This window comes from Petaurus breviceps, unplaced genomic scaffold (assembly GCF_028583685.1).
Source record: "Petaurus breviceps papuanus isolate PSGF00001 unplaced genomic scaffold, PetGlider_PUasm1.0 76, whole genome shotgun sequence".
Classification (NCBI taxonomy): domain Eukaryota; kingdom Metazoa; phylum Chordata; class Mammalia; order Diprotodontia; family Petauridae; genus Petaurus; species Petaurus breviceps.
In genome coordinates this window covers 61,606,065-61,622,821 of record NW_027186473.1, presented here as the reverse complement: position 1 = coordinate 61,622,821, position 16,757 = coordinate 61,606,065, and the positions used below count along the sequence as shown (strand labels likewise).

The 16,757-nt window shown below is 37.7% G+C and overlaps 1 protein-coding gene across 6 annotated transcripts in view; it reads right to left on the bottom strand.

Annotated features, from left to right (window-relative positions):
• The window catches only part of GUCY1A1 (guanylate cyclase 1 soluble subunit alpha 1), a 92,788-nt gene extending 76,716 nt beyond the window's left edge, over positions 1-16,072 (bottom strand). For 4 of the 6 annotated variants that reach the window (XM_069105607.1, XM_069105612.1, XM_069105611.1 and 1 more), the window contains exons 1-2: positions 15,812-16,072; positions 15,313-15,394 (exon numbers count right to left, since the gene is read on the bottom strand). In XM_069105607.1, coding sequence (XP_068961708.1) covers positions 15,313-15,394; positions 15,812-15,821 — 92 coding nt within the window. In that variant the 5' untranslated portion in view covers positions 15,822-16,072. The remainder of the gene's footprint in view (positions 1-15,312; positions 15,395-15,811) is intronic. The other 2 variants (XM_069105609.1, XM_069105613.1) reach the window with 1 other exon arrangement.
• Between the last annotated feature and the right edge of the window lie 685 nt (positions 16,073-16,757).

The window sequence follows — 16,757 nt, the reverse complement described above, 5'->3', positions numbered from 1 at the left end:
GGAAATTGACATACAACTCTCAATTATCCACATGCCTCTTATTCTAATTACAGTTTGTATGTATTTAATTTTTCTGCCCATGTACATTCCTACCTACTCATGCTTCAGGGAAAGTATGCCCTATTGCCTAGAGCAAAGGCAGTGTATGAACAGAGAATTCATATTCATGCCTCTTCTTTGCCCATTATAGCTATAGTACACAGGATAAAACACCATACCTTCCAAAGATACATGGCCAAAATAATCTTTGATGAACTGTTATTATTTTTATTGGGAAGAGTCCAAAACCCCCATTTCTGAATAAATCCATAAAAGAATCATAATAAACACTTAGATTTATAAGTAATCTGAGAGTTCACCTATCACAATGTCATTACTTTACATATGGAAAAAAATGAGGCCCCAAGAAGGTTAATAACTCCCCAATGTTATGCAAGACTGCCAATGATTGGCAAATTATTAATGGCAAAATCATTAAAAAACTTAAGTTTTTTTTAACAAGTAAAAAAAATCAAAACCTCTATTGTCAGCCAAAATAAAAAATAGTGAGAAAGGAAATCTGATGTAGAAAAGTAATATGTATTTCCAAGTGAAGGATAGTAGAAATTATTTTTTATTACTATTTTGAAGTATCTATGATATTGTTTCTTTCTGTAAATGTAGATAAGCATTATCTATATATGGGAAGCACTACAGTCAAAATTTGGGAACTCACAACTTCAATTCACTCATAATTAATGGTCATATACATGCCATTCATGTGTAATTACTTTTCCTTGCAGTAGACTCCTGGATACCACATCAGAAAACAGAACTGTTCAGAGTTTATCTCCCCCCCCCTCACCTTAGTATTCTATAAAATAACTGTATAGCCTGCAGTCACTTTCTTTCAACACTAGGGAGAAGATCTGTAATGGTGAGGTAAGGTGATGACTGGTTTAAACAAGGGCAGTAGAGAACTTTTCTATGGCTTTCAAAGATGAATGGACTTTAATAAAATTAACAAATACTGGGATAAAATGGATTTTATGCCATGATGCAACTTGTACATGTTCAATGAATGCTGACTGATGACAGGAGGAATGGAAATGTAGCATTCCTGGAATAATAACAGGAATATAAAAGGACATCTAAAACAATTCTAACAGATCAAGACCCAAAACATGAGATGAATAAGATTAGTTGGTTTGACCTCAAAAGTTTTGTGCATTTTATACTTTTAAAGGAAAATACAGAAGTATGTATGGTAGGGGGTTCAAAGAGATAATTTAAAAATAATTATTCCATTGCTAATGATTCATTGTGCCATATTTCTTAATTTTCCCATTATTCTATAAGGTCTACTAACTAACCACTCATGCCAGGCCTCCAAATATGACATGATTAATCAGAAAAAAGTCACTTTAAAATGGTTGATGTAAGGCAATGATGGTACTATTTGTGAATAAAATGAGTAATTATTTAATGAAACATATATTGCTATTCACAAGCATTATATATAATATATGTATACACACATTCACACTACAGTTCAAGACTCTGAATTAGGGTCTTGTGCATACAAATACAAAAAAATGACAAATAGTCCCTGGCATTTCAGAACTTAGTTTCTAAAAGCTGATAGAACTGGTAAACAAAAGTAATTAATTACAAGATAATTTACAGAGGGAGGGAGCACTAAACAACTCTAGGGATCAGGATTGGATACACCATAGGAGATAGAACACGAGTTTAAAGGGAACAATTCATTCTGAGACTGAGGTATAGTGGAATGGGGAAAATAATAATGGCAAAAGTAATCAGATTTCCCTTCACTGCATCTTGTCTCAAATAAAACCACTTCTTTCACCCTGTCCTCCCCTTCCCCTTGCTAACCCTGCCTAAAGATCTCAGAGCTAAATTTTGCAAAATAATGATCTGCACTTGCAGGAAATTAAAAGAAGACAACTCTAAGATATATACCAATCAAGAATTTCCTATCTCTAGGGTCAAAGAATGTGAGAATTTTCACCCACAAGTTCTGTACATAAAGCTGAATGATTGTCTAAGGAAATATTGAAAGATATTCTTACATTATGAAAGGAAAATGTGACAACATGTTATTTTGGCTTTGGGAAATGATAAAGTAGAAGTTTTTTTTATGTTATGAAGTATGAATTGACATACTTATTACTTTCAATGAACAGTGCTTTTTTTAAACATTGAAATTTAAGTAACAGTGGTAAAAAAGGGTTCTTATTAGTCAATCAACAAGCACTTGTTAGTGATTATTGTGTGCCAAGTATTGTAGTATAGTAGAGAGACCTTTGTGTAGAAGGGCCTGTGGGGAGAGTTTTGAAAACTGACCATCCTTGTGAAATAACTATCAGAGGAACTGAAAGGTTTGGTTCTATTAAGAGAATAAAATTGGGAGCTAAAGTATGGGTAAAGCAGAAGCCAGATGATCTTCCAAAGGCTGGGGAGATTATAGCACATGGGAAAAACAATACCATGTCTGTTGTTTATTCAGGAGGAGAAGATGGCCAAATCGTACCCTTAACTTATGTATACTACTGTGAATGAGGCTATTATAGTGAGTTCATGGACTCCAGAACCATGGCTGACCCTATATTTGTCTCTTTTTGGCTGATTGTCTGTTAAACTTCTTTCTGAGACTTGTTTCCTGCAGGATCAGTAGCCTCCACTTGCAGATGCCTGATCACTTAAGCCAGATGCCACCCCTGTCCATGATTGTGATGTGCCACCCCTGTACCTGGCATTGACTGAGCTCCAAATGCTAGTTAAAAACTGACCTTTCAAATGGGACCTCCTGGACTTGGTGTCAACTGTGTTCTAGATGCCAGTTAAAGAATTAGCCTCTCAAATGGGACTTATTTTGGCAGAGATAGCTCTAGGTCCAATTTCAGCTGGAAGTAGCAGTGGAGAAGAGGTCTTCACCCCTTACCCCAAGATTTTGAGCTCCATTCATTCCAGGGGGGAAGGATGGGGTGCGTGTGCCCAAGCCTCCACCCTAAGATATTGTTTTATGTGCTTATTTTATATTTTCCCTGTTATATTGTTGCAAAGTTCTGCTGGCACCAGGTACCCCACCAGTTACCCCTAAGCTCTCATTAATCTATGTAATGAAATGTATTATTGATGTATTTTTGCTATGTAAGGGACATGAAAGATCTTGGGACCAAATGTAATGGTAATGGTAATTTGAAGATCTTCCCTGCCCCTTAATAAGCCTAAAGGAATTTGAAGACCTTCTCTGTTTTGAAAACAAATTCTGCCCCCTAATAGGCTGAATGTAATCACATGGAACCTGTGGTGGGAGGAGTTCGCTGAAGGGTGGAGCAGAACCCAAAGGAAGTTGGGAGTCAGAACAGCTAGACAGTGGGAGGAGAGAGGATAGCAGGCAAGCAGACAGTTAGGTTTGTTAGTAAATGTTGGTTTGTGGTAAAGTTAAAGGATGCTGTGGCTCTCTGTGCTGTTGTGGCTTTTTACCTTCTTTGCTACTATGACAGAATCAGCTTACTTGGTTTTGGAATTTGATTTTCTGGTGTCTGAATAAATGTTTTTGCTTCTGTCTTCTACATGGAGAGTCTGTTAAATTTTGTGATCAAGCACTATGTGAATATATTTGTCTTGACTGTGGTTGCTGTGAATATTGCATTGGTGCTACACCAACAGACTTAAAACTCTAACAGGTACGATATACTCATTTGTCTATTGACTTATCCTACTAATATAACCTCATTTTCTTTACAGACCCCATCTTTACCTTGTGCCAACATTGAATGGCTGTGGCCTTAGACAAACTGAGGACTGGGAAAGATCTTAATTTAGAAAGGCCAAGGTCACCAACTGCATCCTGGGCCATTGCTAGTATCCTTGATCTTTGCCTTACCACTGGGTTTCAATGGCTCTAGAGGTGAGAATGAGGCTGATGACTTCATACAACTTTGCTCCACTCATGTACAATTCATGTGTAAGTTAAGACATAACCCTCATGATGTCATTAGTCTTCTTTGAGAATGAAGGACAAACAAGAAGAACAACAACATATTTTCCTCCCCCACTCTTATTTCTCTCCTTCTCACTCTCCCCTCATAAGTAGAAACTTATTCATATTTTTAGTTGTATTTTGAACACTATTTCTTTTTACCTCCTCTGGCATCTTATTCCACAGTTTTAACCTACATCTCTAGAATGATTACTTTTCCAGGGGCTTATTTTCCTTCTCTTTCCAAATCAATTCAATTCTAATTCAATATTTAACAGATATTTATTAAGAACTCAATTTATTAAGAATCAACAGGTTCTAGAAATCAAAGACATACTGAAAATATACTATAAGAACTTATATACTCTGATTTACACTGTCCTAAAAAAGTCTTTTCACCTCAATATATCTTCTATTATAAAATTTCCCTTATTCATTTCACTACCAAATTTAATTGGCCTACATTTTCTGTCTTTATTGATTTAAGAATGATATAACACTTTAAGGTGAATAATGACTTATTTCTGATTAAATCTAATATCTCAGGAAAAGAATTTGATAAAGTCATAAATGATCTCCCAAAGAAAAGGGGGAAAGACTTCAAACCAATATTGATTTGTAACTTAAATTTACCATTGAAAGACTAATTTAATTCCAATATTACATAATTGTTTGCAAAAATAAAGAAAAATGGCATCCAATGAAATCCTTTCTATGAAACTGTATGGTCTCGATATTTAATCCATCAAGAAATAAAGTAAAAGAAGAAAACAATAGACTAATATCTAGAATGAATATCATTGGCAAATATTGAAGTCATTTAGAAATATATTAAAATGATTATATACTTTGACTTCTTGGAGTTATACTAGAAATACAAGAATTGGTTCAATATTAGGAACACTGTAAAATATAGACTCTAGTAATAACAAAAGTAACAACAATCATGTATCAAAAGATGCAAAACAAAGCTTTTGACAAAATGTAGCATGTATCTGCAGTAAAAACATTAAAAAGCATTGAAATGTCTTTGTCTTCATATGATAAGCAGCAATTATCTAAAATCAATATCTAGCATTATCTATAATCAAAAATAAAGCAATCTTTCCAATAACATCGTCTTAAGCAAACTTTTGTATTGTTACCGGCATTATTTGATATAATTCTAGAAATTCTAGCTAAGGCAATCAGTCTAATGATTTTTTAGTCAGTCCCCATCCTGTTTAACCTGTCCTTGACATTTGTTATTCCTATTTGCCCAGTCCTCTTGAATTTCTCTTTTCCTCTAGCTTCCATGCAGCAGTATTTTCCTAATCTTCCTTCATATTTTCTCATTACTCCTTTTATATCTAGTTTCATGGTTTATGTTCTGACCCCCAACTGTGTGTATTCTTCAAAGAGTACTGTTCTTAGCCTTTGCTACTCATTCAACACATGGTCAATCCCTCTGTAAACGTTTCCATGTGGCTGAGTACCAAATCTGTATTTTTAGTCCTAATAAATTCTTGACTTCTTTTAATTCTCACATTTTCAATTACTTATAAGATAATTCCTCTTGAATGTTTCACTGTCATTTCCAACCTGAGGTGTGCAAAATTGAATATATCTCTATTTCCCTGCAAAAGTCTGCTCTATTTTCATAACTAGTCGCAGACTCTCAATTAGAAGGGACCTTAAAGGCTCCTAAATTCATCCCATATGTGATATAGTAATCTTCACTATAAAGTACATTCAAGCCTTTGATGAAAGACCTCTAACAAGGATAAACAAGCTTTGGATAATTCAGATCTTTAGGAAGTTTTTAATTATATGAAACCTAAACATGAATTTTCAATTTTTTGCCATTCTTTCCTAGTTATTCCCTCTGGGCCCAAGCTGAGCAAGCATCATCCTTTTTGCTCACCATGGACACTGGTAGTATGTAATGTAATGCCAAGGAAAGGCAACTTCCCAAGGTTCAGAATACCAGCATAGGTGCTCTCCATTTTATTCAGTGACAGATTAACAACAGAGAAGATCAAAATATGACATCATTCAAAATACAGCATTTACTAAGTGTGATTAAATAATCTCCAAGTACTACCCCACCCCAGGACCTTACATTCATTCAATCAATTACAAAGTCCCTGTTCTAAATACTACTCCACCCCTAGGCTGTACCTTCCTTTAGTCCATCACAAAACCCCTCTTTTCAAATGGAGATTAGTTTCCAAACATAAGTAGTACATTCATTTGTTCAACCATAGAACACAAAAAGGTCAAAAGTTCCCCACCCCTGGATCACAATTGAATCTACCCCAGAGTTACATCAAGTTTAAGCACAGCACTTAATACCCAAATGGAATCTTTTCTTCATCTTGACAGGAGGCAAGTTCTCAGCAATCTTAGTTCTTGGGGAGACAAGGCTTAGCAAGGCCACAAGATACATTGCCAGTCTCTTCATTAATCCATCCTCTGTCTGTAGAACAGTCCTAGAACCCCTGAAAACATTAGCAAAACCCTCTTCCAGGATTTCTGTAAACATACAACAAGAAAATACTTCTTCAGGGCTTCTGAACCAACAGAAATGTTCCCAGACCCCTGCAACAACAGCACTGCCCTTCACCAGTGGACAGCATTCACTCTCTGTCTGCAGGACAGTCTCAGTAGCTCTGAACCAACAGAAAGGTTCCCAGACCCCTGCAACAACAGCACTGTCCTTCACCAGTGGACAGTATTCACTCTCTGTCTGCAGGACAGTCTCAGGAGCTCTTAACCAAAAGCCAGGTTCCAGGACTTCTTCAACAACAGGACTGTCTTTCACCAGTGGACAAATCTGGCAAAACAACATCAAAACAGACAGACAAAGTACCAGCAAAACAGCCATGTCTCCTCAGTCCTTGGCAGCTCCGGGGGCAGGTCTCAAAAGTCCAGGGCAATTCAAAGTGTCCCTCAGCAATCCTCTCAGTTTCTCTCTGCCTCCAAAGGTGCTGCTTCCAAAAAAGTTCTTCTGCCTCTCTCCTGTGTCTCTCCAAATCTACGTCACCAGCTCCTCCCAGTTCAGGACTCTCTTTTCACATCAACAAGTCCATCCCACAGGTGGGATTAACAAGCTCTGGGTTTTAACACAATCAATTTGAAAACCAAGCCAATACAGGGGGATCTTTATATTCCATTACTATCACATTGTACTGACTCTTCTAGTCTACTAGAGCAGAAACCATGGGGTCTTTCCTTTTCCTTACTCTTTACATATCTGTCTTGATATTTCTTCACAAGCTAGATATCTCTTGAAGAGTGTAAAGAAAACTCTATCACTGTGACTAGTAACTGGATGACTTTTAGGGAATTTGATCTCATTCCAATAACTAAATATAATTTCACAACCCTTTCTAAAAACTTTTGGAAATTATTAAAGGCATAAAATATTGTATAAAATTTTAACGTAAGAAATACATTGAAAAAAAATCTCTTGAATTTGCATTTTGCTTGCAATTTCCACTATTATAACCATAGTTTGGTCCCTCATTGACACACCTCTAGATTATCATAATCACCTCCTACATGATTTTCCTTTCTTTAATTTATCTAAAACCTGACTGCATATACTACGTGATTAATCTTGCTAGTGCATTATTTTATTCATGCTACTCACTCTCTTTCTTGAGAAATTACAGTTTAGCAAACATTAATTAAATACCCTTTATATGCAATACCAGGCTCCCTACTGCATCAAATCCAAATTCCCTAATGTGTTCATGATTTGGCCCAAATTGACTTCTCTAACCTTATTTCCCACTTCTCCCCAACATATTAAAGTCTAGCATTGTGTCATGACTCAACACCTTGAAAAGGGGAAGAGGTTAAAGTCAACATCTGACATTGGAGAAAAAGTTTCCAGGGTTCATGGTCCATAAGGGACGTCAATGAATTCCCATCTTCCAATGAGGAGTTGGTTGATAGCCACCAGCAGACACAGGGTCTAGAAGAGTGGTCAGTCTCAGACAGAAAAGCATATGGGCACCACATGTAAGTAAAGAGCAACTATGACTCAAAGAGATTAGCAATAGAGGCTTAATCTAATGGCCTTCCAAAATGTAAGAAATTCCTTAAGGACAAGGGTCATTTCATTTTATCTTTATATTCCCAGTTCTTAGTATGGTGCCTGGAATATATTAGGGATAAAAAAATGCTTATTGAATTATGTTTTATTGCCAAAAGGCATATTGATAGTCTAGGTAGGTCATTGGTGGAAGAAACAATTTCAGCACCAAGGGCAGAGCTAGCCAAGATAATCCAACTAGAATAATTTACTTTGGATACACCAATCAGGAACAGAAAGAATGAGTTAACACCAGAAAGCAAGTTCGGAGGGTGAAGATCTTTGACAGGGTGAGGAAGATGAGGAGATGAAAGACTTGAAGCCTAAAGTTCAAATTATCCTGGTATTCAGGTCTTTCTTGTTCAGAGCATGGAAGAGAAGGGGAAAGGAGGATTTACCCAGCTTCATAGTAACTAGTTATCAGATGAGGAATCTCACGAGTATGACTAAACTAAGGGCAGGTGGTTAAGGTAGGAAAATACTAGCCCTAGGTCTTAAGATTCTACACCTAGCATGTCTTGGCAGGTATCAGGGTGGAGAAGCTTTATCCTGGAGCTCATATGTGGCCCTCAGAGGTCCTCAAGTGCAGCACTTTGACTAAATCCAAACTTCACAGAACAAATTCCCTTAATAAAAGGATTTGTTCTGTAAAACTTGAACTCAGTCAAAAGGCTGCACCCAAGGACCTAGAAGGTCACATGTGGCCTGGAGGTCACAGGTTCCCCACCTGTGTAAGAGAGTTAGGTTGCCAACAGCATTGTCAGTTAAGGAACTAAGCTAATAACAAGTATAAGACTTGGCAGGAACTTATACCAGAAAAGTGTGAAAGCTATTGAAGAATAGGTCAAGTTCTCCGTAGTTGGTATTTAGTCCTAAGATGAATCCAAATGATTTTCCCTAATTTAAAATCAAAGTAAAAGACAGGGGATATTTCCAAAATAGCATTAGCATTCTATGAGAGAATAAAACAGGTTTGTCCTTATAAAATTGATATCTGGCCTTGCACTAAACATAGTCATGCACTAAACCTTTTTTTTTTAAACTTCCTTTTGGTTTCTAAATGTTTTATATGAGACTGATTTGCAGTTTACACATCCTTTAACAACCCAGTGGAAAAAAATAAACCTTGTTAAATATTTAAATATTCATACATGTTACAAATAACTTTTCTGAGAAAAATAAAGATAGAGATAAATCAAAGAAATTTTATGAGGACTTGATGAAGCATCTTAATTGAAAACAGATAAGCAAAAATCTCTGGTGGTATGGTATCAGCAACAAGGCAAATAAAACTGACAAAAATAGTATTCAATGGAGGAGTTAGATTATCTTGTGGGATTCTATACATAACAACCATTTTATTAAAGATTTTGAAATAGTAAGGAGGATTATGTATTTTCAACATTATGTTTTAAGCATTGCTCTCATATGTGGCAAGCATGAAATATGGTATCATGGGATGAAAACTGTTATGGGGATGTGAGGGGGAGATTCTAGTCCTCAGCAAAATTGTGAAGTAGATGAACTCTACAAACTCTATGAAGTTACTAGCATGGGGCAGTGGCCAAGGGACAGTCACTTTACTCTTCTGAAACTGTTTCCCTACCTAGAAATTGAGGGTAATTCCCATAGTAGCTACCTCCCAGAGTTGTTGTTGTTGATGCACAAATGAAATAATATGTTTAGTGAATATTAATCAATATCTATTTTTTTTGGTGGAGGTCACATAAAAATTATCCTAGCACAATTTGCTATCCTATTCTCATCTTTTAAAAAATTAATATAACATAACATAATATAATACAATACAATACAACATATAATAATATAAAAACAAACCTTAAAGCACTATAGACATGCTAGCTAGTTTAAATATTATTATTAAAGTTAAGTATGATAAGCAGTATGCTAATATCTTCTGGTATTCAGTTCAGCAGTCTGCTTTGAATAGAATCCCCTACCATCTCATGCTGTAGAAGTTCCTCTTTTTTTGGCAAGACCAAATTTAGACCCCAAGACTACAGAGGCATAACTACACTACTTCCTCCTAGGTAAAAATGCTCTCTCTTAAAATTCTACCACTCCTGATACTTTGCCTGTTTAATTTTGCCCCTCAATTACATGTGCAATTACTCTCCTCCCTCATTAGACTGTATGCTCTCTGAGTGAAGAGATCATGTTATTTTTTATCTTTAGATCTCTAGTACTCAGTACAGTACTTTCTGTGCACTAGATATTTAATAATTGAATATCACTGGTGAATGATTATGGCGAGACAATGATAAAGCTTTGGATAAAGGTTAGACTAGATGAATTTCAAAGACTCTTCAATATATGAAAAAACCAATCAGTCAACAAGTATTTCATAAATACTTACTACATGCAAGACACTGTACTATACTCTGATGATACAAATACAATGAAAGAAATAATCCCAAAGAATTTACACTTTTGGATTATATGATTCTGTCACCCCAATTCTAGGGAAACACATAAATTTTTTTTTAAAGCAATCAGGGTTAAGTAACTTGCTCAATGTTACATGGCCAGTTATTTCTGGGTGTGGTGCTGAGTGTCTGAGCCTGGGATTCGATCTCCAGGTCATCCTGACACTGGAGCTGGTACTCTTACTCGCTGTGCTACCTAGCCGCCCCAACACATAACTTTTTATCTAAATTTATAAAAGCCTGAAAAAGTGGGTTAGTTAGAGAAATAGGGTCATGTAATAAGAATTCAATTTTACCCTAATCAGTGTCCATATCATTTAATCTCCCTGGCCCTGAGTTTCCTCATATGTAAAACAAGGGAGTTCATAGTATTAGACTGGGAAAGAGATCTTGGAGATGATCTAGTCCAGCCCTCAGGAAACTGAGGCTTGGAGAGATGGCACAGCTTATTAAGGTCACAAATAGGAAGAAGTAGATCTAAGGTTTCGCATAGTTCCTCTAACTCCAAACCTGGTGCTCTGTAGCCTTCCATCTCTGGATCTGTTATTTCTTAATATTTTTGGAGGTGGCTACAGTACACACTTAGTCTGGACAAATTTTTATGGCAACTGGACTAGGTAATCTCTAAGGACCCTTCCAGTTTTAAATCCTATGATTTTTTTTTTTTGCAGAAGCCATCTAAAGTATTTACATTGTACTATCTCTAATTGACTAGTTATTTGAAAAAAATCAGAATTCTTTCCTTATTTACTCAAATAATTTTTAATTGCCATTGAGAAAAAAGTAAAGGATTTCATTTCATTAGATAATCTGTGTACATTTTCAGTGTCATGAGAGAACACACATTATCAACTAAACAGAAAATTTAGTGCCATAAGGGACTTTAGAGATTATTTCCCTCATTTTGTAGAGGACAATACTGAAGCTGATCAAGAAGCTAAATTACTTGCTCCATTTAGTATAAGTAGTTAAGCAGTACAGTGGGAAATTGAACCGATCGATGTCGTCTGATCCCCTGATCTCGTAGTCTTGCCACCACACTATTTTGTTTGTTTTCAGACTCTTTAGATTTTTTAGTTTGTTTTGTAAATACCTGTGACAAAACTAAAACATCAAGTCAAGTGATTGTGACAAGTCATGTTGTATTTGTTCATATAATTGTTGTTAGTCACTTAAATTGCTCACACTAATGTTTTGCTGCTTGTTAATCAAGTAGATTCTGTGGCATTAGTTCTGAAACAGACTTTCAAAACCAGCCCTGAAGTAATAGAACAGACTTAAGAACCCATGAAACAATTTGTCTCTTTCACCTATTGTTACTAGCAGGGCAACACAAAGACTACTGACTTAGGAATCAAGAGATTTAGGTTCAAATTCCAGCTGACTCTCTATTTGTATAGATGAGAGAAACTGGGTATATTGCTTGACTCCTCTGGTCCTCAGTTTCTTCACCTGTAAAATGAAGATGATTTTTGTACTTCCTTTATCACGAGGTTATATGGGGAAAACACTTTGTAAAGTTACTTCCTTTTTCTGGATCTTAGTTTCTTCATCTGTAAAATGAGGGTTTGGACTTAATGACATTTAAGATCTTTTACAAATCTAAATGCTGCAATCTAAAACTCAAAACACTATATGAATAGGAGTTTTTAATACCAAAATCAAATAAATACTCTCATTAGATTCATATTAGTCTTATGCCAAAAACAGGGAGGGGATAAAAAAATGTATAAAGTAGTGACTACTCACACTCAGACATCACAAAGCTTATCTTTTCATCTGGCTGCATTAACTGTACAGGCTCTTCCTTCAAAACTCATTTAAAATACCACCTCCTGGATCTAGCCTTCACAAATTGATTCAGTAAGTAATGAGCTTTCTCTCCAAAGTTCACAGAGTCCTTTAATTACATCTCTAATAGTGCACTTACATATTAGTTTATGTTCCAGTTGTGGTGTGTGTGTGTGTGTGTGTGTGTGTGTGTGTTTCCATTCATTAGGGAAAGGCGGAGAAGCTTCTTTTCTAAACTTTTAATCCTCCCAACCACCCAGAAAAAAAATGTTTTACGTAAAATGGATGTTTAATAAAAGTTGATGTGTCTAAATTGAATCAGATCTCATTTCCTCTCATACTATTATAATTAAAAAGAAGCATGGTATATCTATTACTTGTGTATGGGAGTCATGGTCTGGGACCTAGGGAGACTTGGGTTTAAATGCTCCTCCCTCCCCCACCTCAACTACATATCCATAGGTACCTTATACGTACTAGCACTCTGTCTCTTTCTCTTGTGTGTGTGTGTGTGTGTGTGTGTGTGTATGTGTGTGTGTGTGTGTTTGTGTGTGTGAGAGAGAGAGTTGGAGCATGACCAGGGTTTAACTTTCCTGCCCCTCCAGCAATTCATTAAGACTCAATTATAGTGAGCTCTGGATCTCCCCAGGTAGTGGGAATCCCAACCCCTAAGAAACCAGAGGCCATTGAGATTTTGCCTTAATTATGTAACACTCCAATCAAGTATAAGGATTGTAATCCTGATAATCAGATTTTTAAAAAGTTCTCTTACACAAGGACAAAAATTTTATTATCTTGGTATTGTATAATCAGAATGTTTTTTTCCCTGACCTTATGTATTTAAAATGCAACATAAACTTTTCTTGATTTTTAAGTTTTCAATTTTAATCACTGAAAAAAATCTCACAAACTGAATACATTTCATGTAAAATGCTTTTCCTTAGTAATAGCACAATGATAATTCATTATTCTGAGAATTAGAAGCATGTCCTTAGCCTTGAAAACTTTATGTATGTGCATTGGACTACTTATTTCCCAACGAAAACTTTCTGTTCAGAAAAGTCCTACATGACAAGAGAACTCCAATATCCTGCAAGACACATTAAGTTTGCTTGGCCTTCAGAAGTATACAACCCTGTAGCTGCTGATTTTGAACCAGAGGTTGGGGGAGGGGGATAGAGGGATGTTCTGATTTATAACTCCAGGGAACATTGGAATTCATTTTCACTCTAAGCAGTAATTTTGATAAATAAATAAATCTGAAACAGCAACATGTTAGCTCTATATGTGAAGAAACTATAAAAAGCTCTATCAAAAAATGTTGATCATTGATGCCAGTAACACAGGTGGAGTTTTCAGAAATTTTGTGTTTTTTTTTTCCCCCCCAAAGACAGAAACAGGTAGTCCCTGGTACAACTAGGCAGAAGTCTCATTCCTGAAACATCAAATTCTAAAACAACTTGCACCATTCAAGAATTTCAAGGAGTTGGAAAATGACAAAATGACTCTAATATGCCCAATGGGTCAAAAGGTCAGACATAGCACTAACAAGGAGACAGAGGACAATATACATTCCAGGCAGGGGTTGGTGATCACATTTAGCAAATGAAATGATGTAATCAGTGTTTTCCTCAGTGGTAACAAGAATGGTAACAAAATGGTTTGACAGAAGCAAAACTTGAAGAGGATTTTTAAGAGGGAAAGTTGTCACCTAGGTCCCTCAATTTTGTTTTTTTATCAAGATGTTGCAATTGTTATTTTTTAAAAAGGCAATGATGAGAAAGGAAAAACAATGAATTGATATTGATTGAATACAGACTGAATCATGTTAGTTTTCACTCTCACTTTTGAAAATTCGAGTTTTCTTGTACAAAATGACTAATATGGAAATGTTTTACATAATTGCACATGTAAAACCTGTATCTCTGATTGCTTACAGTCTCAGGGAGCTGGGATGGATAGAATTTGTAACTCAAAACTTTAAATAAAAATGTCAAAATAAATTTGGGGAAAAAAGAAAATTCAACAGAAATGTGCATGAAGTTAGCAGAATTATAATCAGGTTTCCAGGTCTGCAGACCCTAACTGCACAAATATTGAAATAAGACTGTTTTTCAGTATTACCACTAAATTGACCTACCGATGCAAGGGTCCACCCTGCTCATCTCCAAAGTACTAAATTAGACCCCAAACCAAAATTTCACTTTTGTCTGGCCATCATTTATTTCATTTAATCTTCTTGCAATCCGAAAAAAGTTGGTTAGCTAAGAGCGCTGGTTAACCTTTACATTTTGGGGAAGGAAGGCTGGTTCACTTTCACAAGGCTGCAGATGGTCGAAAATCTGAAATTGCTAGCAGCTCATCCCTTGGCAGGCTAACTAAACCCAGGAGAAGGCTTCAGACACAGGGCATAAATCTCCCACTCATAGGTTCAAAGGACCTCGGGACACCTTTTAAGGGATTTATTCGTATGCTTCCTCAGGCAGGAAAGCTGGGTTCAACCCCAGGGAAGCGACCGTAAGTCTGCCCTCATATTAAGCTGTGGTAGTGGAGTCCGGAGCGGCTCAGGAGCCACAGTCCGGGGCGTGGGCAGCACTTTCCCACGGCCGAGCCCTGAGCGCAAGTTACCCGGCATGGGTCAGCGGGGATGGCAAGGACGCCGAGAACCTCCCAATTCCCCTTCCTCACTCCCTAGAGCCCAAGCCTCCCCTTCCTCTCTCATCCTCCCCCCAGCCTTGACCCATGGTGCTGGGGCACTGCCTTCTTTCCTTAATCTCTCCTCCCAAGCGTGGGAACCAGACACTATTTAGGGCCGCGTGAGGGCCGAGCTGGGCTGCAGCTGGGAGCGGGGTAGGAGGCTTCCCAGGGGAAGAGGCAGGCGCTGAAATCCGAGCTCGCGCTGAGCCATGAGTGAAGAAGGGACAGGGCAAAGGCGCGCTACCGGGAACCCGAGAACCCTAAACTCAGGAGGCCACCTCAGAGTGGATTGAGCAGAGATTACTTACTTTATATCTTTCCAGACCTCGAACCGGAATTCCAGATCACTGGCGGCTCTAGGACGCGATCCACGAAGCCAGATCGCAAGCGCTGGACGGGAGAGGGGCGTCAGGGGCGGGAGGGGGAAAGGGAGAGAGTGAGGACTCTAGGCTACCTGCTGTGGCCTCTGGTGCTCAGGGCACTCGTGTGCATGGCCTCTTGGGGCTTTGCACCGAAGTCACGCACCCTACCTGCTCATGGGCGGGCAGGAAACAGAAAACCCTTTAGCCACCAGATTGCCAGTTCTTCAGAAGCCTGCCTTCTGTGCTTCTGTCTCACTGTGTGCGCGTGTGTGCAAGTCACACACACACACACACACACACACACACACACACACACTCAAGCACTTCACAGCCTTCTCTTTGTCCTATTGCACACTATAAGCTTCGAACCCTCCCTCTTCTCCAAGCACAGAAAAATGAAAGTAATTCCTCAGGCTTAGACGTGGAACGGGGGAATGCCACTTACCATACTGCATTCACCTCCGCCTTCCCTCCTAGCTCTTTGGTCAACTCTATCTATTCGCCTGGCACTGCTTCTGGTCATCCACCACCATTTTCCTTCCGCTGAAGCTATTCCCTTGGCGGGAATAGTTTTTCCTGGGTTCTCACTCCCTCTGTCCTAGTCTCCTAACTCACTTTAAAAACTTGTATTTTAGGCTACCGGCCCTATGCTCCACCCACCAGCCTCTGCTAGGAGAAAGCAAACCGAGTTCTCCTGGGCTGCCAGATCAACAGTTCCAGAAAACATTGTAAAGAGAGGAAAACCAAAGGGACCAAAAAAAAAAAAAAAGACAGGGAAGACAGTGGGAGAAAACTAGAAGACATAGCCAATATACTTCAATATGCCTTCTTCCTTTACCTTATAGTGGTTCTGAAAAGCTCCAGTTAACTGACTTAAATGGTAATAGAACTGTGGCAACTGGGTTATGAATTTGATTAGTTTCTCTGACTTTTACATGGCCTAGAATTCCAGGTTCAACCTAAGACTTTCCTTTCTCAGAGGATAGGTAGAGTCACTGAAAGTCTTCCCTTTGCTTTTTAATGGTGTCATCTTCCCCCTCAGTCGTCCCACCTTTACTGGCAATCCGATATACCATGAGTAGGCCATTGTATTTTTCGTCAAGTGAAAATAGAAAAGTTTGCCCCTGCAAGCAATGGAAGACATGATGATTTGAAAACTTTGGTCCTCCTTTTCCACTTGTTTTCATTCTGTGACGCATCTTACTACTGTTTGAAGGGTGCATTGTGTGGAATATGCAAGACTAAGTATCACTTCCCATTGCCTATGTGACAACTTTCCCTCTTAAAAATCTTCAAGTTTTGCTTCTGTCAAACCATTTTGTCACCATTCTTGTTACCATTGAGGAAAACACTGATTACATCATTTCACTTGCTAAATGTGATCCATCAAC